The sequence below is a fragment of the Eubalaena glacialis genome, chromosome 1 (genome assembly GCF_028564815.1).
Source record: "Eubalaena glacialis isolate mEubGla1 chromosome 1, mEubGla1.1.hap2.+ XY, whole genome shotgun sequence".
Taxonomy (NCBI): Eukaryota; Metazoa; Chordata; class Mammalia; order Artiodactyla; family Balaenidae; genus Eubalaena; species Eubalaena glacialis.
This window is the reverse complement of record NC_083716.1, coordinates 167,601,792-167,627,436: the sequence shown is the minus strand read 5'-3', so window position 1 is coordinate 167,627,436 and position 25,645 is coordinate 167,601,792. Positions and strand designations below refer to the sequence as shown.

General features: G+C 45.4%; 1 protein-coding gene across 8 annotated transcripts in view; it reads right to left on the bottom strand.

The window, feature by feature from the left end:
- TANC1 (tetratricopeptide repeat, ankyrin repeat and coiled-coil containing 1) overlaps positions 1-25,645 on the bottom strand; it is a 235,033-nt gene that overhangs the window by 43,982 nt on the left and 165,406 nt on the right. For 6 of the 8 annotated variants that reach the window (XM_061184053.1, XM_061184083.1, XM_061184090.1 and 3 more), the window contains 8 exons: positions 20,031-20,294; positions 13,183-13,305; positions 12,077-12,358; positions 11,148-11,305; positions 8,585-8,816; positions 7,272-7,438; positions 4,874-5,481; positions 321-429 (listed from right to left, as the gene is read on the bottom strand). In XM_061184053.1, coding sequence (XP_061040036.1) covers positions 321-429; positions 4,874-5,481; positions 7,272-7,438; positions 8,585-8,816; positions 11,148-11,305; positions 12,077-12,358; positions 13,183-13,305; positions 20,031-20,294 — 1,943 coding nt within the window. The remainder of the gene's footprint in view (positions 1-320; positions 430-4,873; positions 5,482-7,271; positions 7,439-8,584; positions 8,817-11,147; positions 11,306-12,076; positions 12,359-13,182; positions 13,306-20,030; positions 20,295-25,645) is intronic. The other 2 variants (XM_061184097.1, XM_061184105.1) reach the window with 1 other exon arrangement.

Below are 25,645 nucleotides of genomic sequence, written 5' to 3'. Positions count from 1 at the left end.
CAAATGATAAAAAATCCAGAGGAAAGAGGAACATGTTAATGTAGGCCACAAGAAATAAGGACATAATCAGAAAATCCAGGTGGTATGAAACGACACAGGTCACAAAATCTGGTTCTTCAACAACTAAATAACAAGGAAACAAAGGGAATGAATGAAGTGGAACCTTTAAGTGAAAAGAAAAGATTTACAGAGGGAAAAAGTAAAATTTAATCACAGCAGTAGATACACACTTAGTGAGAACAATGATTACTTTTAGGGAAGAGGCTGTGCTGGGAATGAGGCTCACAGAGGGCTGCTGCCTGCAGTGGTGGGGGTCTCACCTTGAAAATGTGTGCCTTCAGGATGTGATGGCCGAGCTCCATGGTCTGCTGGCGGTTCAGCTTGCCCTCCTGTCTCGAGAACATGAATGCCAGGAGAGCATGCCCGTTCCTAGGACGAGAAACACACAGGTTGGTAACCAAAGACCCGAGTCCATCTCTCTGCAGGCCCTCGGGGCGAACATCGCCCCTCGACCCCTGAACTGTTCTCCTGGTGCTTCAGCATCACCATACAAAACGGGTGGAAAGCTGTTTCTTCACAGAAGATGGTCAATGCTGTTTATTCCTCAAGTCATTTTAAGGGCTTTCTCAGGATTCCTCTATCTCTGTGGAGTGACTCAGAGAGAAGCCTCTGGACAGGGTAGGTCTTTGTCGATGCAACCACCCGCCCCCTGTTCATCCTCCATCACTCTCTCATCAGTTTATTTGTTGATTTATGTCTGTCACAAAAATGTAAACTCCATGTGACTAAGGGTCTTGTCTAAGTCACAGCTATAGCCACCAAACCTAGCAAATGCCCAAGACTCAGTAAGAACGCAAATACGCATTTCTTGGATGGATGGACAGACGGACGAAGGACAGATGTGCAAGTGGACAAATGGAGCAGAACCATCACTGGACCTGACACTCAGGCCTCCCCTCAGTACAGTCACCACTGGGGACAGACCTGGGCCAAAGGCCAAGGCCTCACAATGGAAGGGAAAGAAAAACCAGGCCATGTACAGCAAGAGCTCGTGATCAGAAACACCTAGAATTCTAGGCTTGAATGGAACACAGATCCTTCCTTGTAGGGGTAAAAATGCTAAGCTGTATGAGTAGGTTTGCTGCCTCTGGGCACAGGGTAGACATTCAACTGACACCACCAATTAATCCCCCAACTAATCCTCTCGTGAAGGAGCCATCCTACCCATTTTCCCCTCTACGTCTGTAGGAGTCATTCTGTCTCCTGTGGACTCCATGCCTTTGTCTGAGCCAATCTGTTTGGAAAAGATGCTAAGGGCTGCTTACTCCAAGGTCACAGCAGTGACCTCTGTGCAGGGTGAATTATTTTTATTTCTATTAACCTGACAAACGTTGAAGTGCTGTTTTGCTGAGGAAAAGCAGCTAGTTGTGGAGGAAAAGATAAACTGTGAAAAAGAAAAGCATTCTTCTAAATGTGTTTTCTAGTAGTCGCTGATCTAGAGGATTAAAAGCATTCATCATTTAAATCATATTTATCTATCCAGATGCTGGCCTGTTTCTCAAATCAAGTATAAATCATGTTACAGACGAGGAAATCAGGGCAGGTGGAAACCACGAGATTGCTTTTTATCCTGCAGGGGAAGGCATGACATTTAAGACCACACTGCCACTGAGTGTCCTGCCTCGCGTCCTGTCAGGGTCTAGAGCACATACCCTGTGCTCCCTCCCACACACTACCTCCCAGACCTCAAGCTTCGATTTCCCCTCTCAGATGAGAGCCTCCCTTGCTCCCGTGGAAAACACTCTCTGCCACCTTCCACTGCTCCATGCCCTCCCTGGTCCCTATCCATGGGCTAGTCCCACATCACTCTCGTCAGGGCCACTCTCCCACCCACGGGCTCAGCCATCCTCAGTCTCCCAGTCTGCCGGCTCCGTGGCCACGCCATCTGCGTCCACCACAAGGACATGCCAAGTACTGTGGCTGGCTGGCCCTTGTGGGTGACGACCACGCAGCCCTCAGTGGCTGGACCAAAGGCGTCCAGTGCTCTCAGCTAAGCACGTGGCTTCCCACCTCCCTGAGGAGACAATTCACCATGCAGTCACTGGGCACCTGCACTCCCCTACATCCCATCTACCTTGACGTCCTTCTTTCCCGGCCCTGGGATCATGTGCCCCCTTCTAAGTCTACCTGCACTTACGAGTCTGTTCATTTTCTGAAGCTTATACATATCAAGCTTTTACTACGTGCCAGATGCAGAAAGTTAACTAAATTATTTCATTAACTTGTTCGACCCTGTGAATCACTAAGTCTTATGACCCCCAATTTGTTTGCATGGGGAAACAGAGGCCTGGACAGGTAAATGATGTGCCCGAGATCAAACAGGTGGTAACGACTGAGCAGAATTTGACCACAGTCTGTGCAACGTGAGTGCCTGTGATGCTCTTCATCAGCATAACCCGGTTTCTCATTCATTCATTTGTGTGTTAACATCCCCCTACAGCCAGCATCACGGCTTAATAATGGGGATCCCATGGGGAACAACGCGAGGTCCTTGCCCCGAGGAGCTCTCAGCAACTGGACTGGAGACACACGTAAACAAGACGAAATCCAGCTGGAACGGCACTGTGAACGGACTCAACGGGAGCCAGAGGAGGCTAGCTGACCCCGTTCCCTTGTGTTTCCAATTTCTCCCTCTTCACTGATTGTGTTTTCCCACGCTGTCTCAATGATGCCTCCAACAACCTCCCAATCCCCTGCGCTGTTAAAAACATAAACCAATACCCTTCCCCGCCCTCAAACTACCCGAAACCTCTCGACCCTTCCACTGCCCATGCCAGGATGTTGGCTCTCTCCTCTTTCACACTTCACAACCCAATGGAAGGAATCTCCGAAGGATCTAGGGCCCTCCTCCCACAATGAAAAACCAATGGCTTCCCCTTCATCCTCACCTTCCTTCACTTCTTGGCAGCACATACTCCCCTCACCTCCTTCCCTGAAATCCTTCTCCTTGTCCCAGAAGTCCAGAGCTCCCTTTCCTCTCACTGCACTTCCTCACTACATCCCACCGCTGCCTCTCCATCAATGATGCCAGATCTTCAACTCCAACCTCTCCTCCAACCGTTTAGACCCCACCTGTCTCAGAACCTCACCACCAACCCCATAAACTCAAACTGCTAAAATCCAAGGCCGCCCCTGCCTTTCTTACCCACTCTAAGAGCAACGCCATTCCTAGTTTCTGAAGCTTACCACCTCAGCGTGACCTACATACAGCACCTCCTTCTTCTCGACTCTGCCCACAGGCCAAGCCAGGCCCATCTATCTCATGTCAGCAAGGCTGGCCTCCACCTCACTATCTTCCTAGAAAATGATCTGATTTGGCTAAACATGTCACAGCACACATTTCACCTAGTCATTACGGTCCGGCTAAATAACCTGGGAGTTACAGTTTATAGCCCCAAAGCAGGTTCAAAAGATAAGAAACTCTTAGCCCAGTGTTGCCTAAGAAAACACCTTATCCACAACATGAAAAGAGCAGCTAGACCTAATGTGTCAATGTTAAGTCAACATTCATGGAAGGAAGGGAGTGTGCGGCTCACAAGTGCGTATTCATTTCATCTCTGGCCCCAGCATCTGATCCAAGGTCCAGTCCACCCCAAAGCAGACGGTTTAGCAGCTTGTCAGACCTCTTACCCGGGGCCGGGAGCAATTCTGACTCACAGAGGGCAGAAGTCATTCAAGACAGCAATGATGGACTTCCCTGGTGACACAGTGGTTCCCACCTGACACCTGCCAATGCAGGGGACACGGGTTCGAGCCCTGGTCTGGGAAGATCCCACATGCCGTGGAGCAACTAAGTCCGTGCGCCACAACTACTGAGCCCATGCTCTAGAGCCTGCGAGCCACAACTACTGAAGCCCATGCACCTAGAGCCCGTGCTCCCCAACAAGAGAAGCCACCGCAATGAGAAGCCCACACACCGCAACGAAGAATAGCCCGCGCTCAGCAATGAAGACCCAATGCAGGCAAAAAAAAAAAAAAAAAGAAAGACAGCAATGATGCCGGCCAAGGCCAGGGCCAGGCAGAGGTGGTGGACATGAACACACCCTTACTGAGAGCGTTCGCACCTCGAAGTCCCCAGTCTCTCATCCTGACTGGCACCATATGCCACAGGGCAGGCAGGCTTCCCACCCGTCTCCTCCCCTGGGCGGTGAGGAGACCTGCATCCTGGCCCAGCCCTGCAGCAAAGCCTCCGTGGAACCTCTGACTCCCCGGATGCAGGTGCCCCATCGCCATCTTGTAAGTGGGGCATCTGAGCTCTGAACCTGAATCCTCCCGACCCCAGATCCCAGTCTGTTACACAGTGCAGAACACAAATACAAAACGAGGAGGCCAGACGTGATGGCTGTGCTCCCTTCTGGGCCCGCAGACACACCAGATCTCTGGGACAAGATGCCACAAGCTCAAGAGGTGGTGGGAAGTGGCAGCATCGAGGATGCGAGACAGTCCACAGACCCTCTGGTGAAGAAACTGAGCCGTGAACAGGCTCGAAGGAAGCCAGCTGTTCCCTGCAGCTAATGCCACACTCTCCCACGGGTGACCCCTGTGCGAGGGGGCAGGGATCTAGGAAAGAATCACCAGAGAAATATCGCCCGGGCACTGCCGAGCTTCTCTTTCGTCCACATGTACTGAGGAGTCCTAAAATCCTAGCAATTAAAGGAAGGAAGCTTTTGTTTAGCAGCAGAGAGAATTTTCCATCACCCTTCCTGAATTATTCATGCTGTATTATTGTCTTTCTGTTCAAGAGCACAACTAGTGTTTGGAATCCCTTCCCCAGTCACACATCAGACTCCCTGCACAGAGCTGCCCGTCGTACCTGGGCTCACACAGGAAGGCTGTGTTCTCGCCATCTGTTCTCCACACGAGCCACTCCCTGAAGGACGGGTGGCAGAACATGCGGGTTTTGTCTCGCCTCTTAATGAGGAAGCAAGAGAGGGCATCCATCCTCTGCTGAAAGTCCTCCCAGCCCTGCTCCCCTTGGATGTGGCCGGCGTTAATCGCCTGGAAGATCTGCTCGTCTGTCATGGGGTGGAGGGATGCGAGGGCCACGTTTAAAATGGGCAGCGCTCTCTCGAAGGCGGACTGGGTCATGAACTTCATGTTGCACTGCAGCAGGTAGAGCTCGGACAGCGACACGGGCACCACCTTGTAGCTGGCGCTCTTGATGACCAGGTGTCCCCTCTGGAAGAGGTCCAAGGTGAGTTTGAGGTACAGGTAGGAGCCGAGGCTCCGCAGCACCAGGTGGCTGCTCACTTTCCCGATGAGGGCGGCGTCGGCCTTGCCGTTCAGAGAGATGTTGCTGAGGATGTCCTGGCTGCTGTGGACCCTGTGCTGGACGTAGGCGTGCAGGTCGCTGTGGATGTCCTTGTTGTCTGGGAAGTCGTCTAAGGACAGCTTGATGAACGGCAGCTTGCTGACGATTTCCTGCAAAAGAATGAGACGTGCAGTGCCACTCCACAAAGAGTTCCTTTTTCATGTCAGCTGCATTTCAAACCAGACCCACTGGTTTCCTTTCAAGGAGGATTTTCACGGATTACAGGGACTCTTTGTTTTGCATTAAAACATGTAATAGGACAAATTGAAGATAAAAAGCTTATGTGAAAGAAATTCCTGATGCGAGATCAAATCAGAAAAGGCTTTCCTGAGGTCCTTATCCGGGAACGCAGAACCAAGTGAGATGGAAGAGCCTCGAGCAGACGGCGGCGGTCTGGCTGCACCAGCCAAGGGGCAGTGAGACCCCCAGGTGACCTGATACCCATCATCTTTACACTGTGCAACTGATTATAACAACAAGGACAGACACGAACCAACACTGTACATCTAAGACCATGGCCAGACAAGAGGCATCCTTCGCTGTGCATTAGATACTGGGGCTGCATAACCCAACCGGACATCTGAAACTGCCCCCAGGCTGGGCTCCAGTGACAGCCTGCCGTAACAAAGCTGCTGGACATTCGTAGAGCCCACTGTCATTATTTTTTTTTTTAGTTGCTGTTTTTTGGTAAACTTTTAAATTGAATTGTGATACACAGAGGTGCACAAATCCTAACTGCACAGTGTCATACACTTCCACAAAGTCAAATATACCTGTGGGACCAGCAGGTAGACAAAGAACATTGCCAGCTCCCAGAAGCCCCGTGTCCCTTTGCCATCCCACAGATAAGCACTGTCCTGACACCTAACAGCAGAGATGAGTTGTTTTTTTTTTTTAAATCCCTCTATCATTTGTGAAGTAGCTAAGGACATGTCCTCATTGCATGTGACAGTTGTAGGACACAGGCTGAGGACAACTCCCCCCCCCCCATTTTACACAGATGCTAACGGAGCCTCTGAAAACTTACACAGCTCGCATGTAAAACACAGGACTCCTGCTGCTGTGCTGCTGACTGCCAGATCCTGCTCACGGTGTGAAAAATGACTGAAAAGTGTATGAATCACATGTCCATGAAAACAAACACCAAGTTCGAATGAGGTCTAATTCTACTTTTAATGAGGAAAGAAAGAACCCAAATGCTATTTTAAAATAAATATCATCCTAAAAGGGAAAAAATCAGAATCTAATGTCTCGTGTCTTTACTAAAAATGGATAGGAGGGAAGGAGTCAATGGCTGTTAAGATGTAATTTTAGGGTTTAAATGAGGGGACAGATGAGGAAGAGAATTTTAAAAAAACACACACTCTTCATCTCGCTGCAAGCGTTACCTCATGTCTAAGTTTTATGAAAAACTAGACTTTTATTCAGAATAGGCCTTAAAAATCTTTCTCCTTCATCCCTCCCTTTTCCCTTCATTAAAACAAACAAACAAACAAACCCAAAAAACAAAGTCCCACTGCAAACCCATACAAATAACTACAAGCAGGAATAACTTTAAACTCTGGTAGACCTGTTAGCCAGGCACCTCAAAGAGCCCCCCAAACTGAGTTATGGTGAACCAGGGCGAGACACTTCTATTTTAGAAGCACAAGTACAGCTTGATGATAATAAGGAACTCACTTGACATCTTGATAAATGTGCCTTGGGGGTAAAAAGGTCAGAGTTTTGCCTGTTTAGAGCTCTGTGCACTAATATTTCAAAGCTCTAATACAGTTTTCAATTCAGCAGCTAAATGGTTTACAACAGTTTAAGCTGTTAGTATTAATCTAAAATTGTAATTGTAAAAACTGTAAAATTGGGGTTTGGGGTCTTGAAAAGACATTTGAGAACTATTTTTTACCTGAAAATTTGCTCTTACAGTCACAATCAACTTCAACCAGGCAGGGAATTTAGAAATAATCTTGATAATAAATGAAGAAAGTGTATCTCCATAATCAGGTTTATGAAACTCAGCTTCATTTAAACCATCTATCAAAATAATGTATTCTTCTTCAGGAATTTTCTGCTCTAAAGGAGAAAATAATTTTTTTAAATTAGGAAATTATACATTTCTATAAGATAGCACCACCCAGTGTATTTTAATGCACAATTTAAAGTGTTAGGGAAAACTAAAAAGGTTTACATATGGCAGAAGAAATGGTTTTCACAGAAGCATATTTTCTATTAAATTAGTAATGAAAACCAGAGCGCAGAGCCAAAAGAAAACCAATTCTCACCACACAGTTTTCAGAAACATACTGTATTACACACATTAGCAGAATCTCACCCATGTATATGATACACTTAGCTCTTCAAAAACTCCTGTCACTGGGGTGAGCTACAGCAAAGATAACCAACACGGACCGAGATGAAACCTGCCAAAGACTCTAGGGTTCCCCCACCCCACCCCCACTAGAGCTCCCTGGATGGATTCTGGCGAGGAAATCTGACCCTCAAAGGGCAAAGCATCCCGTCCGAGGCACACAGCCAATGGAGGCGAGAACTCTGCTTTATAGACTCCTCCAAGCCCGAATCTAGTTTTCTATCCATTAGTGCCAACTTTCTGCCCAGGGATGAGGAGCAATGATGACATATCTGTTTCAATTCCCTCTCTCTGGCACCATCTGGCAGAAGTGCTACGTAGGCAGGTAAACTAGCTCAAAAGGTGAAGAGCAAGGGGGCAGGGAAGATGGAAAGTCAAAGGCCCATAATATCACTAACGCCCCTACTGTGGAGAAGATTCAAGGGCAAAAAAATCAAACGGACACTTCTAGAAACAGCTTTAGGTTCAACTGAGCAGAGGCCCCTGGAAAAACATGCTGGCAAGTTCCCCAAACAATCAACTTACACCCCTCCGCCTTAGGAGTGCAAAATATGCAGGCAGCAGTTTCTAGAGAGCAAGTCATCTAAATAACCTATGGTTACAAATTAGCTACTTTGGAAATGTTCAACTGTGGAGTTAATTCTCACTAGAGATATAAAATTTAAAACAAGACCATCTGGAGTGGAGCAAGGAGGAGCCCTGGGGAGACGGTTCTGAGGAAGGGGAGGAGAGATGTACTCACATCCTCCCTGGGCCCACTTCACTCGTACCCCAGAGTCAAGTGGACGCCCACCCCGCTTCTGAGGACTGTCCTGGGGAGAGGGAGGACACGGGTGGCTGCTGGGAGGTACCGTTTCTCAGGCTTGTGAGTGGCTCCAGCACACCCCTCTTGAAAGCGGCCACTGGGTCCTGCACACAGGACCTGAGGCTCAGCATGCTCTGGAGCTGGGGCTCCCTTATCAGCAGGTCTCGGTAGGCGGCCAGCTGATGGGACCGGCAGAGGAGAGCAGCGATGCTATGCACGAACTCGGGCACCAGGCACGTGTAGGTGTTGTCGGCCTGGCAGTAGTGGTAGGCCACGACCTGCAGAAGAAGCAGAGTCGTCAGCATCGCCCCATCCTCTTCACACGGCACCTTGCAGGCTCTCCATCAGGGATGCAATTTTCCCGTTCTCCGAGATAACAAGAAACATTGCTTCTACTCCCCAAGACTGAGTCATCATTTAGCTTAATTGATTCAGTTATCCTTTTACTTTGGAAGGAATTCTGAAGTTTGGCAAATCTTAGGCCGACTTTTACTTGCAGCCACAAGTCCGTATTGACTGGCACTAAGATCAGCACAAGTTACTCTGTATTGAATATAAACTAATAAAAGTCATTCATAAAACTTAAAGCCTACCCTGGCTTGAAACAATTCCAAGCAATCCCGACATTCTCGACATCCACAAGTACCATATTCCCTACATTTCTGTTTTCAAAAACAGCAGCATCTCCTTGGGGAGCTCATTTGCGGCTCCCAAAAAGCAGATAAAATTGGTGGCAATGAAAGCCAGGCTCTCAAGTCACAGCTGCCTCCTCTCCCTGGCAGGAGGGCCGCCTCCAGCGACACCATGGAGAAGTTCAACAGCAACACTGTTTGAAGGATCAACATCAGACACTACCAAATTCCTGCCTATCTTGTGAAGGGACACATAGGAGGAGGGAGGGTCCTGCCCAAGCACTGAGAGGATCCTTTTTGTTGGGATGGATTTGAAGTGGCAACAGGCTATTCATGAGAGAGACCCCCAGGAAAGTGCCAAATGCGGCACTGTCTTGAGAGGAGAGGCACACTGCCGATAAATGAAAAATCTGAGACTTTCCCAAACGAGGATGAATGGAGGGATATACGTACAAGGTAAGGGGGGTGAAAAAGGTCAAAATGCACTCATGTAAAGTGCTTTATGTTTTTCAGAAGGGTCTGCGACACTGCTGTCCCACTCAGCCCTACATTAAGTAGGACGAGAACCACTAGCTACGGTTCAGAGCTGAGGGCAGCAGACACACAGGTTGAATGCCTCGCCAGGGTGACAGACAGTCAATGGAATATCTGGGATTCGATCCCTGGTCTGTAGACTCTTAAAAAGCAAGTGGCAAGAGTAGATGTGGCCAATTTGGAACTGCCATGTGACTTCTGTTTTTGATTAAATTTATCATTGACACTCAGAGGAAAGCTGACTGCTCTTCACCTCTCACCTGGACAGAGGTTAGCGGCAACGCAAGAGGACCTGTGAGCTTGTACGAACCACCAATGAGCTAGCACCACAGCCCACCTAGCATGGTGTTTGGCAATCCAACAGTGGGTGACGAAACCAATTTGGAGCCATAAAAGTTTTTCTTTTTTTAATTTAATACAGTGAATTTTATAGGACGTAAGAATAAGTGTAGTCTTATAATGCTTTTTCTTCAGTTGGGTGTGTGATGCTGTGTGTGAGTATCAGGTGTTTAGTGTAATATGTATTTCATATTGTGGGTCACAAAGTGGTTTGAAAAATCACTGTCACGGGGTGGCTTTGAAGTCTGCACTACATCCCTCATCTCAGATATCACCCATTCATGACCAGAGGACTGCCCCGAATCAGTGGTCAGGGCATCAGAGCTGCCCATGCCGGGTGAGGAACGGCCTTCATCTGGGGAGCAAAAGCGAGGAGAAGGGATCTGGGGCAGAGAAGCATTCCTTTCAGTTCCCCTGCACCAACCTCACCCCAGGGGGTTTCCTCACTAGATGCTTCTCACTGCTGTCCACCCCTGGTGGTTCTCCAGCTCCACCAACTCATGCCACTGCTGCCCCAGGAGACCCAAGTGGCTCACCAGGAATGAGAGGTGTAACCGCTTCAATGCAGGAGGGCAGCTTATGAACCTGTGCCAGATGTCAAGCAGACAGAAAATTTCAGAAGGATCATGACTGACCATGAATCTAGGAAGGGAATATTGGCCAAGCCTCTCACAACATCACAAGAAACCTCTGACAGAAAGACACTTGTAACCAAGGGCTCTAGGCAACAGAGTGCAGGTGGGGCGGAGGCCTGGGTCACTGGGTTAAAGGCTCCCAATCTCCTGCTCTCATATGAAATGAAGGAGGACACATGCTTATAAGGATGGATTTGTGGCAAGTGCAGTGATACCCCTGGCTGCTTTGAGGAACTCTTTCAATCCATTGTTTAGGAGGAATAAAAGTCTACTGCCAGTGTCCTAAGGTACTAATTTTCATTAGTACCTTTTATTTGGCGTACTCTACCACAATTTTATCAAAAGCTACACTTTTGCATTAAGCAACTCTTGTCTCTGTTTTAAGATCCCTTTTTAAAGTTCATTTCTCAAAAGGCAAACTAGCAAACCTCTCTCTTTGGAAGGCTCCCGTAGAGCAGGAGCAGATTACCTTAGAAGCGAGGTATTTCACTGCATCCTCTCTTGGTCTCTGGTTCTCAGGAGTATCAGACCCAGACCCAGGGGGGGATTTAGCTGCATTGATACCACTTGTAGAAGAACTTGGTGAAAGCAATGGAGTGAAAGGAAGATCCTGGGAGGAATCTGAAGCTGCAGCGAAGAGACTAGTTTCATTATTTACAACAAGGATAGGGTGGAATATTGAACATATTTCTTGGTCGGACCCAGAGAGTATTTTAACAGGTAATGAGTGAACATGGTAACAAATGCAAAGGCCCAAATGGGGATACAAGGCTCCCTCTCTCAGCCCTGTCTTCCACCATCCAGGTGCCCTCCCAGGAGAACTGCTGTTTCTGGTTTCCTTTATTACATTCCTTTTGGTTAAAAAAAAAAAAAAAAACTTTCCTGGCTCACTTGTCCCTGTTTACCATGTTAGAGACACTTTCTTCTTTTACATATAAAGTAAGCTAAGAATAGTCAACTATTTGGCTTCTCCTTCTGATTTTAGGTTAGTTTTTATATTTTTGGTAAACCTGGCATAGAAGACAAAGGCTGTGGAAAACAGGGTGCAAACGAATTCTACACAGACTCCTGGCTTGCTGTGCCAGAAGTCTAACCCACTCAGTTTTAGGACCCTGAATTCCCCAGAGCATCTGATCAGGCCTCACTGCCCACATCAAGAGGTGGACAGGCCTGACAGTTGGGAGAACACCAGGGAGGGCTGGCCTCACGCCAGGTTAGAGCTGCAGAGGACCATGAGAGATAAATATTGATAGTTCTCCAGCATACAATCGCAAACCTGATACAGCAGCTGGGACAACTTGAGGAAAATGGGGAATTTATGCCTATCCAAACAGCAATTTCCTCCATCTATCTTACAGTAATATAATAAACTAGACAAGCAGTTAAACATGGACATACTTTTCGGTGATGAACTGGGGCTGTTGGAAGCAATCTGCCTCATGCGGCTTCCGTGGCAGCTCAGTGCCACCAACTTAGAAATGATCGCCGTCTTCCCAAAGCCCACGTTTCCAACAACCACTGCTCCTCTGTTTTCTGTCAGTTCTGTGTTCCTCAAGTTTTCTTCTATCTGGTGAAAGAGCCAATCCCTTCCCACAAACACAGAGTCTGTAGTTATGCTCGGTACTTCGAACAACAGGGGTTTCAACAAAATGTCTTGCGGCTTGTAGGGAGCAAATCGTGCTTAGAAAAAAAAAAAAAGATCATTATTTTAGAAGAATGACATAATTTTATACACTAAAAAACTCAGTTTATCATTGCTTGTATGTTACTTTGAGCATAGACTTTGGTTTTACAACACAAGGGATCTGGAAGTATTAATATTACCAGTTTGGTTCTAGTAATACTTCCTAATACCTCATTTATCATACCCTATTGGCCTTACAAAGGGTCCTATTAAAATGACTTTCTAGTCCTTTCATGCTTCTAAGTTATTCTCATGACTCAAGAGAGACACACAGAGGATTAGAGAAAGTGGTGAAGGGACCAAACCATGTCTCATCAGTTTATCTGAAACAGTACTTAAGACATGTTTTTCCACTCCTATAGGAATAAAATGGAAATGCATTTTCCCTGGAGACAGAGTCCCAGCTCTTATCTGGGTGTGGTGGTGCTGTGCCCCTTATGGTGAGATTATTGGCCACCCAACTGTGCATTACGGGTAGAAGCGGGAGGTGGCCCATACAGCCCAAGGAACTGTAACAAAGCCGATTCTGTGTTGGTGACCAAAAAATCTAGTGAGTGTTAAAGGACTCCTCACTTCAAAACAACCTATTGCCAAATAGTTTTTCAACTCCAGAAGCAAGTTAATCACATAGTATAAGGAAGAAGCCCCAAAACTGTTAAGGATGGCCTCCTAGCACACCTTACAGATAAACTTTTCGCACACACACACTTCATAGCATGTTTTTAAAACAGCTGGCTTGAATGCTGGTTACCACAGACTTTCCGTGTTTAGTGAATGAGCTCATCATAGCCATGATCACAGCGGATGCAAAGATAAATACCTTTAACTTCCTGTGCCCTGCCTCTGGCCGTATTGTGCCATGGTAACCTAATTGATGTCCGAAGGGGAGCATTTCTCTGTCCGTCTAAATAACTCAGATCTTCCAATTTGGTTGAGCTCGTCGCTGTAATATTAAACTGAAGTTTAGTCTCTTCAAAGTTGAGTTTAACATCATACCCAAACTACTATAAATTATAAATTACTAAGCGATTCATTTCAGGCTTTCAACAAAATTTACTTCAGGGTGATTTTGGTTTTGTTTGCCCACCCCAGTTAATTTTTCCGGCAATGTCGTTAACTGAAAAGTGGACAAAACTAAGTGCTCCTCATTCTTGAGTCAAAGTCACGTTGATATGGTTGCCAGAAGTCTCCATTACTCCTGGAAAGAGACAGACCTCACCAAAAATTTTTATGAAGAAAACTGACAATCGAGGGTCACTCAGTAAAGCTTCAGTACTGACTGCAAACACGCAGCACGGTGACCTGTCTTCTCTGCAGCTCCAGGGAGCCTTCTGCTGTTGCTGGAATTCCAACCTTGTTAACTAAGTGAGCAGATTCTGCACGGACAATTCCACAGTGCTCAGAACCCTAAAAGTCAGCTTTTGGCAGTAAAAGTAGCCGAGCGGACTTTATCAGAAAGCTTCAAATTTTTATGTATACATTATAGATTACATATTATACTATATTACATCTACGTATGCATTTTTTTAATTCTAAAAATAAGTAATCACATTTACCTCTGATCAAATCAATAAGACTCATAGCACATAGCTACCTGTTAAAAAGCATTAAGGATCGTTAACTGAAGCATACATCAGTTTAATTATAAAAATAATCAGTACAAAATAATTTTGTTAATTCTTAGCAAATCTTTAAAGCAAATATACAGTACATGTTTTTGCCTTAAAAAAAAAAAAAAGGAACCTCCTCTTATTTACATACACATCCTAGGTCACAATGAGAAAAATCTAAATAAAATTAAACCTAATTTGGTTTGTGGGTTAAGTAGTCCAATTATAAAGTACTGACAATCCTAGACATATGATTATCTTACAGGATGATAAAATACAGATATCATTTGAGGGTAAATGATGGGGGAGAGGGACTCATATTCCCAGGGCTAAGACTTCTAAGGACTGGTGAAATCATTAGTGCAACAAACTTTGGAGGGACAGAAGTCAAGTTGGGCCATCTGCCTGCTGAAAACCCTCTGGCTAACCCACGGGCTCTGACACAGCTGCCGACCACTGACCAGGACCATCTGCCCGACCTAGGCCCTTCCTACTTCCCCTCCTAAGGCCTCGGTCCTTTTCTTCCTCACTGTTAGCACCACCTCCTCTCACTCCTTCATTCAACAGGCACCTGCGTGGCTCCATGGCCTGGCTCTGTGATGGTGTGTCCCCTCTTGCTGCAGTCTCCAAAGGGCAATCAACCATGTGCCCTACTCACCTTCCCAGGCCAGGGAGAAAGATCAGACACCTTGACTCTAAAAAAGCACACACTGATGCTTCTTCAGTGCATATCCACAGCCTGTTCACACACCCTGTACACATTACGTCAATATGCCACACAAATCTTTCCTGTTAGAAAGATTCAGCTAACTCCTTATGCAGGACTTCCAAATGGGCCTAAATTATGGGAATCCAATGGCAACCTCTAGCTTCTCTCCAGGTCCTTCACAACCAGGGCACGTGAAACTTCTCGGAGGGCCACAAGGACCACAACCATCACACTGGCTCCCTCTAATAATAGAGCTTGGAACGTATTTCCAGGCTCCCACCTGGGACCTGGGACTCTGACTCGGGCCTCTGCAAATGCCCCCCTCCTCAGCACGCCCCACTGTGAATAAACGCACATGTTGAAGGCTGAGGTAGAACAATCCACAAGCCGGTTCAGTTCAGAGCTGGAAGAGCCACAACTGCCTGACCTGCTGTTGCTTCAGCCCCGGAGAGCACAAAGACGCCTGCAGCCTCCAAAGGTTTCCCATTTGCCTTTCCACCCTGACCCGTCAAAACATGACATTCAGTTCATAATCGTGTAACAACCGAAAGGTTTAAGAAGAGACTAGGAAGGGCATGCCAAAGAAAGGGTTGCAAAAAAGCCCTAGTTTGACACAGAGGCAGAAGACAGTGGGGTTTCGAATGCCTCTTTTCAGATATCCAGTCACCACAGCTTCAGCTCTGAAGCAAGCAACAGAGCGGCCCCAGCAACTCCAGAGTTCTATTTAAAACATGAATATGCTGCTTTGAAATGGACCACTGCTCAGCAGGGCTGCAAGCCACCAGCTGCCAGCTCCCTCTGCTTTCTAAGGTATCATCACAGCCACTGAGATCGATGGAATAGGAACAGCAGTGACGCTGCAGCTGCTTAGCACCGCGCCCAGGAGACACCCACCCAGCTGATCAGGTGACTAGGCTGACGTGCTGTCCTCTCACACGTGCCTACGGATGCTCGGACACTACAAAAATTAGTTCGCTTCTGGTATTTAACAATAAATGCTTTCAAAAGCCTGAACACTATACAGGGCCCAGAAAAATCAGAGAGTAAGCAATAATTTCATGCTGCAATAAACCTACTGCTAGTATCTCTACAGTTAAATTAATTATAATTAATTTATACTCACTGCATACATACATTGTGTCTAACATCTAGGTGAGAGGTACATTTTAAGATGCTGCAGGAAAGAGGGTCTTTTGGGGGGAAAAGGGGGTGGGGGTGGAGTAGGTGGAGGGAGAAGCAGAGGGAGACTTCTCTAACCTGAGCAAAGGGAAACATCTGCTGAAACACCATGGATTAACCTATCAAAGGTAAATACCATTAAGTCCAGGGCAATTACCAGTTAGAGTTTCAAGAAAATTGGCGGTAATTTTGCTTGTTGGTTTCCTACACTAAACACAGTGTTCCGTGATTCACTTAGAATTTCAAAAGACAAAAACAGGTAGTCCAAAAGGTAGAACCCAGGGACTTCCCTGGTGGTCCAATGGGTAAGACTCCACGCTCCCAATGCAGGGGGCCCGGGTTCGATCCCTGGTGGGGGAACTAGATCCAGCATGCCGCAACTAAGAAGCCCACATGCTGCAACTAAGAATGGGAGAAAATATTTGCAAATGAAGCAACAGACAAAGGATTAATCTCCAAAATATACAAACAGCTCATGGAGCTCAATATCAAAAAAAAACAAACAAACAACCCAATCAAAAAATAGGCGGAAGACCTAAATAGACATCTCTCCAAGGAGGACATACAGATGGCCAAGGGGCACATGAAAGGATGCTCAACATAACTAATTATTAGAGAAATGCAAATCAAAACTGCAATGAGGTATCACCTCACACCGGTCAGAATGGCCATCATCAAAAAATCTACAAACAATAAATGTTAAAGAGGGTGTGGACAAAAGGGAACCCTCTTGCACTGTTGGTAGGAATGTAAACTGATAGAGCCACTGTGGAGAACAGTATGGAGGTTCCTTAAAAAACTAAAAATAGGGCTTCCCTGGTGGCGCAGTGGTTGAGAATCTGCCTGCTAATGCAGGGGACACGGGTTCGAGGCCTGGTCTGGGAAGATCCCACATGCCGTGGAGCAACTGGGCCCGTGAGCCACAACTACTGAGCCTGCGCGTCTGAAGCCTGTGCCCCGCAACGGGAGGGGCCGCGATAGTGAAAGGCCCGCGCACCGCGATGAAGAGTGGCCCCCACTTGCCGCAACTAGAGAAAGCCCTCACACGAAAACTAAGAGACCCAACACAGCCAAAAAAAAAAACAAACAAACAAATAAATAAATAAAGTAGCTATTTAAAAAAAAAAAAAAAAAAACTAAAAATAGAACTACCATATGACCCAGCAATCCCACTACTGGGCATATAACCTGAGAAAACCATAATTTAAAAAGACACATGCACCCCAATGTTCACTGCAGCAGTATTTACAATAGCCAGGACACGGAAACAACCTAGATGTCTGAAGACAGATGAATGCATGAAGAAGATGTGGTACATATATACAATGGAATATTACTCAGCCATAGAAAGGAACAAAACTGGGTCATTTGTAGAGACGTGGATGGATCTAGAGACTGTCATACAGAGTGAAGTAAGCCAGAAAGAGAAAAACAAATATCGTATATTAATGCATATATGTGGAATCTAGAAAAATGGTACAGATGAACTGGTTTGCAGGGCAGAAATTGAGACACAGATGTAGAGAACAAATGTATGAACACCAAGGGGGGAAAGCAGGGTGGGTCGGGGGTGGTGGCGGTGGGATGAATTGGGAGATTGGGATTGACATGTATACACTAATATATATAAAATGGATAACTAATAAGAACCTGCTGTATAAAAAAATAAAATAATACTCAAATATTAAAAAAAGAAAAGAGTCCGCATGCCGCAACAAAAGATGCCACAACGAAGATCTCACGTGCCACAACTAAGACCCAGCGCAGCCAAAATAAATAAATAAATAAATATTTTTAAAAACAGGTAGAACCCGATTACCCAACTTCTGGATTATCCAAGATATCATTTTAAAGGCTTCTCATTCTGCTTTTTAATGAAGGAATAAGGTGTCCGTGTCATACATTTTGATGTGGCATATACAGTAATAACCTGACTGCAGCTTTCTAAATCAATTCCACTTCAACAAATGCTTTTACAAAGAAAAATCTCCGCAGAGCAAAACAATCACCATAGCTGGCCAACTTACTTCCATAATCTTTGACCAAAAAATTTCACTGTACGAGACAGTTAACACTGAAGCGACAATTCCAGTTCTTTGTAACAGGCTCAGTGACAGTACAGGCAGGCAGCCTTAGGAACTTGTTTCCATATCCTCACCCCCCAGGGGAACCATGTCCCTTGGGGAAGCTGGCATCACCCTTCCTTCACCTGCTAATCCTTACTCTGCCCTCACGTACCAAAAGACCTTTCCTACCAAAGGCAATATCTCTGTGTTTACATGGATCTTGACATGCAAACATTTCCGAGAGATTTCAGTATACAGTCCTTCCCATTTTACTTCAATCCTTCGAACACTGAGCGTTGCCTACTGCCCTGTTTGTAGCAGCCTGCCTTCTAATCCCTAGATAAACAGCACTGCATATAGCCTATAACCTGAGTCTTTTATTCTTTTCAATGATACTTGAAAACTCTTGGCATTCCCTCTTAACTGAAGTTCAGCTTTAGGGGTAAGAGGGTAGGCAATGAAGAATCTACCAGACTCCCAGCTTGTTAGCAGAATCGATACTATTTCCTTCCAAAATATGTTTTTAGTTTATAAAATATGCAACACGGAGAAATGAGCAAACCCATTAGGCTAGGCAGTCACTGCTCAACAACAGAGGTAAAACCCTCCCAATTCCACAGGAGGTCCAGTTCAAGTGCATCCATAGATGCTAATGAATGAGCACAGCAGAAATCAGAAAGGCCTGCTCTATAATCACTGCAGTCTCCTGGAAACGCTCAGCTCATACCCACTGTCACTTCACGTGGCAGGAAACCACATAAAAGAACATCAAGCAGAAAACATAACCCGAAAGGGGGTCCTTTTACCACTGTTAAAGTAATTTATTAATGTGTTTCCTAATTTTGAAATAGCTTCATTAAATTGAATATGAGTTTGCTATTTTGTTGAAGTCAATAAAGCTATGAAGTCCTGGGATAATACAAATGAACCATTCATCATATCCAGGTAAAAATGGTCTAAAATGCCTTGGGTGCAACATATTATGCCGTAGATAGTGGGAGGGTGGTGGGAGGGCACAAAAGCTTCTGGAAGAATCATCACTCAATACGCATAAAGCTCTCAGTACTTCCCTCTGGCAGGCACGCCAAATCCCTTTGAAAGTGAATTAAGAGTTGTGTCTCTGAACTTTTCCATTAGGGCCATTTATTTATCAGCTGCTTCAGAGTTCCATTGTAAAACACACCCAATAACAACCAGAGCAGCCTGGCACATCCCAAAGGAGTAATATAAAATCACAGAGAAATCCTTTGATGTAGGAAGAAAGATCCTGGGTCCAGGCCTTGGCAGAGGAGAAATTTAAAGCGCCTCACTGGTAACAAAGAACGATCAAAACAAGTTCCTCTTCTAAATTCAACAGAAGAGCACTGAGTTTAGAAACTTGGGACCTTAAAGCAGGCACGACAGCTCAGATGCTGAGTTCCCTTCCCCACCCACTGAGAACTAGTCTCCCTGCCTCACAACCACTCACTGACCAGTCAGCCAGCACCAGTCACCACTTCTGCATTCTCTTCTCAGCTCTGGCTGCCACATCTTGCTGAAGGCAGGTCTGTCTCACCTATTTTCATTTCCTTGATGGAGAGCTCTCTTTCCTGCTGCTTATGTTTTAAACTATGAGCTCCCTTAAAACTGAATTATACAAAAATTGGACCTCGTATCTATGTGATGGGCCTCAATTACAAAAAATTAGTTTGAAAGTTGGATTAGAAATTCTTTGAGCTAATATTAACAAACTCATTCTAAACAACAATTCTCACTGACCAAGCTGTAAATCCTGAATTAACTCCGGCTCAAAATAACAAAAAACAAGGACAGAGTTCTTGGTGCTTTCTTCCCTCAAACACAAAGAGCCATATAGTCTAAATATTAGATTTAAAGAATTCCAGAGGGGAAGGGTCACTTAAAGACCATTAAGTGCAGCCTTATGCTTACATATGGGTTTACCCTCATGTTTACAGATGGGTAAACTAAGGCCTACAAAAGGTAAGGGCCTGACCCACGATCACAAGTTTGGCCTGTGTCTGGATTAGATTCCCAAGTGAAGAGAGTGAGCAGGGGGCACCTCAGACCCAGTGAGATCACCCTTCCAGGGAGAAGGTGGCCTTACCTGCAACTGAGTTGGGCCGTGGCATTATTAGCGAGCTGGAGCTCTGAGAATAAGGGACCGGACCATCTCCAACTGAGGCTTCGGCTTTGGGCAGCACACTCTCCGCTGGCCCAGGGGGCTCCTCTTCTGCCACTGGGGAGCAATTATCTGCCCTGCGGTCATGAAGCACTCCCTTCTGTACCCCTAACCTTAGGCTTCCGTCCTTATTCCATTCCAAACTGGAGCCACTCCGGTCATCATTTTCGGATGAACTTGTAATTGTGGCTGAAATGAGAGACCAAAATACTTTGAAGGAAGCCAGGAATTGCTGGGGCTGTTGAGAGTTCACACACACACACACACACACACACACACGCGCGCGCGCACGCACACACCCTTCCCCATGATCAATGGAAAGTTTTGTGGCCCGCACAGATTTTTATCAAAGTATGTTTCATACAGTGTATTTTAGTAAATTAGAAGAATGTTGCTTATCAGGGGAAATAAACTGCTAAATCATTCTACAGGGGAGGAAAAAGAAAACTCTGATAAGAAGATAATGAAAAAGCTGTCTAAAAGTATCTGAGAGCTAACAGTAAATCTATGTAATTTGGAAATGATATAGCCTTGTCTTTTAACAAAGATGAACTGCTCACAAAAGAATTCAAATGTCGTTAAATTCCCTTGAACCTTTAAGTATTTTTCCCAAATTAATAACATTTGTGTATAAAGAGAGGGGGCAGGGCAGCACAATAGTTAATACAGAAAAGATGCAGGAGAAAAATCCAGAAAACAAAAATATGATTATAAAGTCAAACAGAAATTTGATCCTTAGAATTAAACTTTATAACATCTGTTCAAGATGATCCAGAGAGGCTGACTTGACTTTATTCCTTTAGCAGCTTAGAATGGAAACCTCTACATAACCAGCGCCAGGAATACGCAAGCATGGGAAGGGACACTTGACGGCAGAATTAAAATTTAACCTCTTCTAAGAAAAACAGGATGGAAAAACATCTTGGCAAAAGAGGACGAATATGATGAAGGAAAGCAGCAGCATTCACTCCACAAATCTACAAACAGCCACTTCTGATTTAAAGACGCTGAGCCATATGTGATCCGCTTGCAAGCAACACTGGCTTGAGTCCTTGAGAATAGAGGCCAGGTCCTCTGATCTTTATTTGGATCCCAGCAGCTCAGGCCCTTAACTGCAAGACTTAAATGGGAGTGCACAAGGTCAGAGGGCATTCAGGACCCAGCTGCCTGGATTAAGCTGCTTCTTCAACATACCCCGATGATACACACTTTATCAGCAGGCTGGTGAATTAGCTCCAGCAGAGTCTGTTATCTAGGATCAAAGGGTCTGAAGGGGTTTTGTTTTGTTTATTTTTACAATGCTCTTTATGGTTTAGAAGTAAGGACAAAACAATTTCCTCCTGTGATGCGACCGCAGGGTATCCTGTCACAATTCTAAAACTATCTTTGCTCCTGCTGCCCCAGCCTGGACTTATCACCCACTGCTTATCTCCCTGTTTAAAAATCCCTTCTACATGCTGAAGCCTCCTTAGAGGATTCACCACGAGCTGATCCCTTCCTTTTCTGAGCACATACTCAGTGCTCAGTAAATGTTTGCTTATTCAACGAATGAGCAAATGAACAAACTACATTCAATCTCACTGTTATTGGTTCAGGATTGTTGACATTATGTCTCTAACCAAAGTGTAAGCTGATTTGAGATGGGCCTGTCACATCTTTAGGGTACCTGTCATTACTCCCAGCATTTCCAAGTTTTCTAGCAGGCGTACTAATACTAATCTCTCCATCTATTTGGAATCGATCACAGTCTTCATTGTGTGTTTTTTAAATGGATCATGCATATGAGCATACGTATATTAAGTATGACTCTTTCCATCCTAAAAATGCAGGTGATGGTAGTAATAGCAGCAGTTGATTTTTTTTTTTTTTTTTTTTTTTTAGCAGTTGATATTTATTGAAGGTTACTGTATATATCACGGATTGTGCTAAGGGCATCACAGGAATACTCTAATTTATTAATGAGATTATTGCCTCAATGGTAATTAGTTACTAATGATAACCCTATTAATAAGCTGTGACTGTGTTCCAAACTTTCATTTAAAAGTCCAGTGCTCAGGACTCAGAACGCTTTTCCTGCAGGCATGTTGTAATTAGGTTCCCAGGCTACCCCAACACCTAAGTTACAGAAAGCGGCTGGGGTGACTGGTCTGGTTTTTATGTTGTGGCTGTTTTATCTGGGGGCACATATTCTTAAGGTGAAAAACAAACAATGTCAGAGTGATGTTCTTTCTCATTGGCTCTCCCTAAGTGCCATGCACTTCAGAATCAAACCCCTAAGGATCTGATCCTAACTCAGACCTCAAGCAGTGGGAACAGGAACCGGGACTTCCCTACTCCCTGTTACCAGTGACAGCACCAGAAGCAGGGCTTCCGGGACCCAAGCAGCAGCTAGGCAGGGACATTCTGGTCAGGGCTCATGGGCTGCAGGGACAGGCTGAAAGCCCAGTTCTGTCAGCACAGCCACAGGTGCCCAGGCCCTGATGAGTGGCACCATTCAGGTCGTGGCAGTGAGCGGAAGGAAAGGAGGTGGAGGAAGAAGGCCCCCAGCTGCAGGGAACAGCAGCTGGGAAGAGAAGTCCCAGATGGGGCCACGATTTCAAAAGGAGGATATTACAAGTTTACAGTATGTTTGTAAGTAGGAGACTCTCCCACTGCCCTCATGAAGTTCAACTAAGGGATGCGTTCCAGAGTCCACACTCACCAGGGCCCTCTCAGAGGCAGGCAGGTGAGGAGCTCTGAAGCCAGGGCCCTCCCCCAAAGATGCTCCACTAAGATTGCCCCACTTCACAACATTCCTCCCTGGGATCCAGTACCAGACCCAGGCTGATGGCTGGAAGCCCAGGCAGTGAACTTTCATCTCGGTTCAGGCACAATGCAGCTCTGACGCAGATCCAGTGGGGCAGATAAAGGCCCCAGTTCTCCCACACGACCTAGGAAGCACACCAAAGAGGGAAGCTCCACAGTCTCCAAGAAAGGGAAAGTATTTCTTATAACAAATGACAAGCTAGTCAAAAAATACCTATTCTTCTTCCAAGCTAACAGAAATAAACTCCTAATTAAGTTAACCCAGTCGCCTTCAAGTTTTAACACACACAGGGCAACATCCTAACTATGATGTTTCCTTAAAAAAAAAAAAAAGCTCTAAAAAATCAGTGCCATTTGACATTTTCCAGAGACAGGATAATCTTGAAAAGTTCCCTAACAACTCAACTCAAAAATTCTAACATCTTATTCCTTCAACTACTATAGATGCCAGTGTTCGTCAATTAAGACTTGCCATCATCACTCAGGCTGGGTCTCAGTCACTCTGCAAACACACAGGATTCTGTAAAATGAGCAACTTATCAGACCTTAAGTTTTACCAAGCTACGAGGTTAGGCTGTGCCTTACGAGTCAGTATTAAATTAGGTTTGGTACTGCTCATTGATTCTCATGTGCTACTACTTCCGACGCTCCAGGTAACTTGAAAATTCCTTTTAGCCAAGGACAGGGGGCTATCTTCCTCTGTAGAAACAGCACATTTAACCAGACCTACTAGTGCACAGGGCTATACCACCTCCAAAGCACTTTCTAATTATGTTAAGACATATACATGATCACCACAACACGAGAGAAGAGGTGGAAAGGCTGAGAACCATCAATCCCACTTTATAGATATGGAAACACACTGGGGAGAAACTGATCTCTCTCTCTCTCTCTCTCTCTCTCTCTCTCTCTCTCACACACACACACACACACACACAGTTGGTGGTATGTCCAATACCAGTCCTTTTGACTGCACATGCAGTGTGTATTAAAACTCCCTTTGCCTTGTACAATTCTCAACATGTAAAAGGAGTTCTGTAAAGTTATCTGTAGCTAAAAAGTATTTTGCAGTTCATGAAATCTGCCTTGTTAAAAAAACAGCAGCCCCTGGTCAGGGGCTAGTGGCGAGAGGCCAGTCGTGGGCTCACAGCAGCCAGGAGGGAGCCTGACTGGGAGGTGGGGGAAGCAGAGAAAGAGACCCACTCAGTCATTAAACGTTTTGCTATATATGGCACTGCAATAAAATGATTCCTTCTCCTTCCCAACTTTCCCTCATCCCCTCTTTGCCTATTGAAGGTTCTTTCATATGTTGAACGTTCACTTGAAATAGAATTAAAAAGAACAAAAAACAGTAAAGTCCAGGGCCCAGTAAGTAGTTTGGTGGGATCTAAATCAAGTTGTAGGTTTAAAAGAACATCAAGAAATAAATTAAGGGACTTCCCTGGTGGCGCAGTGGCTAAGAATCCGCCTGCCAGTGCAGGGGACATGGGTTCAATCCCTGGTCCGGGAAGATCCCACATGCCATGAAGCAACTAAGCCTGTGCGCCACAACTACTGAGCCTCCACTCTAGAGCTGCGAGCCACAACTACTGAGCCCGCGTGCCACAACTACTGAAGCCCGCAGGCCTAGAGCCTGTGCTCCACAATAAGAGAAGCCACCACAATGAGAAGCCCGCGCACCGCAACGAAGAGTAGCCCCTGCTCACCGCAACTAGAGAAAGCCTGCATACGGCAACAAAGACACAACGCAGCCAAAAATAATAAATAGATAGATAGATAGAAATACATTAAATTGACTAAGGCGTTAGTCCAGAATTGTTTAGAAACTAAGGGCCATTGATATCAAACATATACACAGAGCCAAATTCTTCTCTCTCTGAGCTCTGGAAAAGACAAGAGGTGAAAAGTGCAAGGGGCTTGGTTCAAACTTTGGCTTTTCCTCTTTTGAGGACCTACAAGGGGGTATGTCTCTCTGGGCCCACTACTAGGAATGGGCACATTTTTGTCTTACCTTACTAACATCATCTTGTGTTTGATTGTGTTTCTCTCTTTACACAGGCTACTAGGAATCTTAAAACTTTCTGCCCACTTATAAGCAAAATTAATAAAATCTTATGAACCTGACTGCTGACTTCATCTTTTCTCTCACTCTTTCCCAACTCATACCTTCCCTGAAAAAGAAAAATCTTGTTTTAGTAAATGCCTATGAGCATTTCAAATCCACTAGGGAAGGATGAAATATAAATAAATAAGTATCCCTAGGAAATAAGAACAACAGTAGTGGCTAACATGGATATTATAATAGTGTTAATCATGCCCGGGCCCTGTTCTAAACTCTCTCCCCGGGAGAGAAAATCAGATAGAAGGGCATATGTAAAGTGTCTCGTATATCATAAGGACCCAAGAATGCTTTCCTCCCCATACAACTGAAGAAAACTAAAGTAGCACTAAGAAAACCCAAACAAACATCTTTCAGCTTCTATATCCAGTTTAATGGTTGATGGGAAGAGTCTAAAAGTTAAAACACGGGACCAAAGAATTAGAGACCAAGCAAGAAAGAAATAGACTGGTTGCTTATGAAAGTGGAGGAAGGGAAGAAGTGAGTAAAAAAGGAAAATCCAACGAGTGCAGACACTGTCGCTTTGACCCGACTGCATAAGGATCACCAACAACTCTAGAAAGCGAAGAACGTCCCACCAAGGCTGGGGCCAGATCAAAGTGACAGGTCCAGGAAG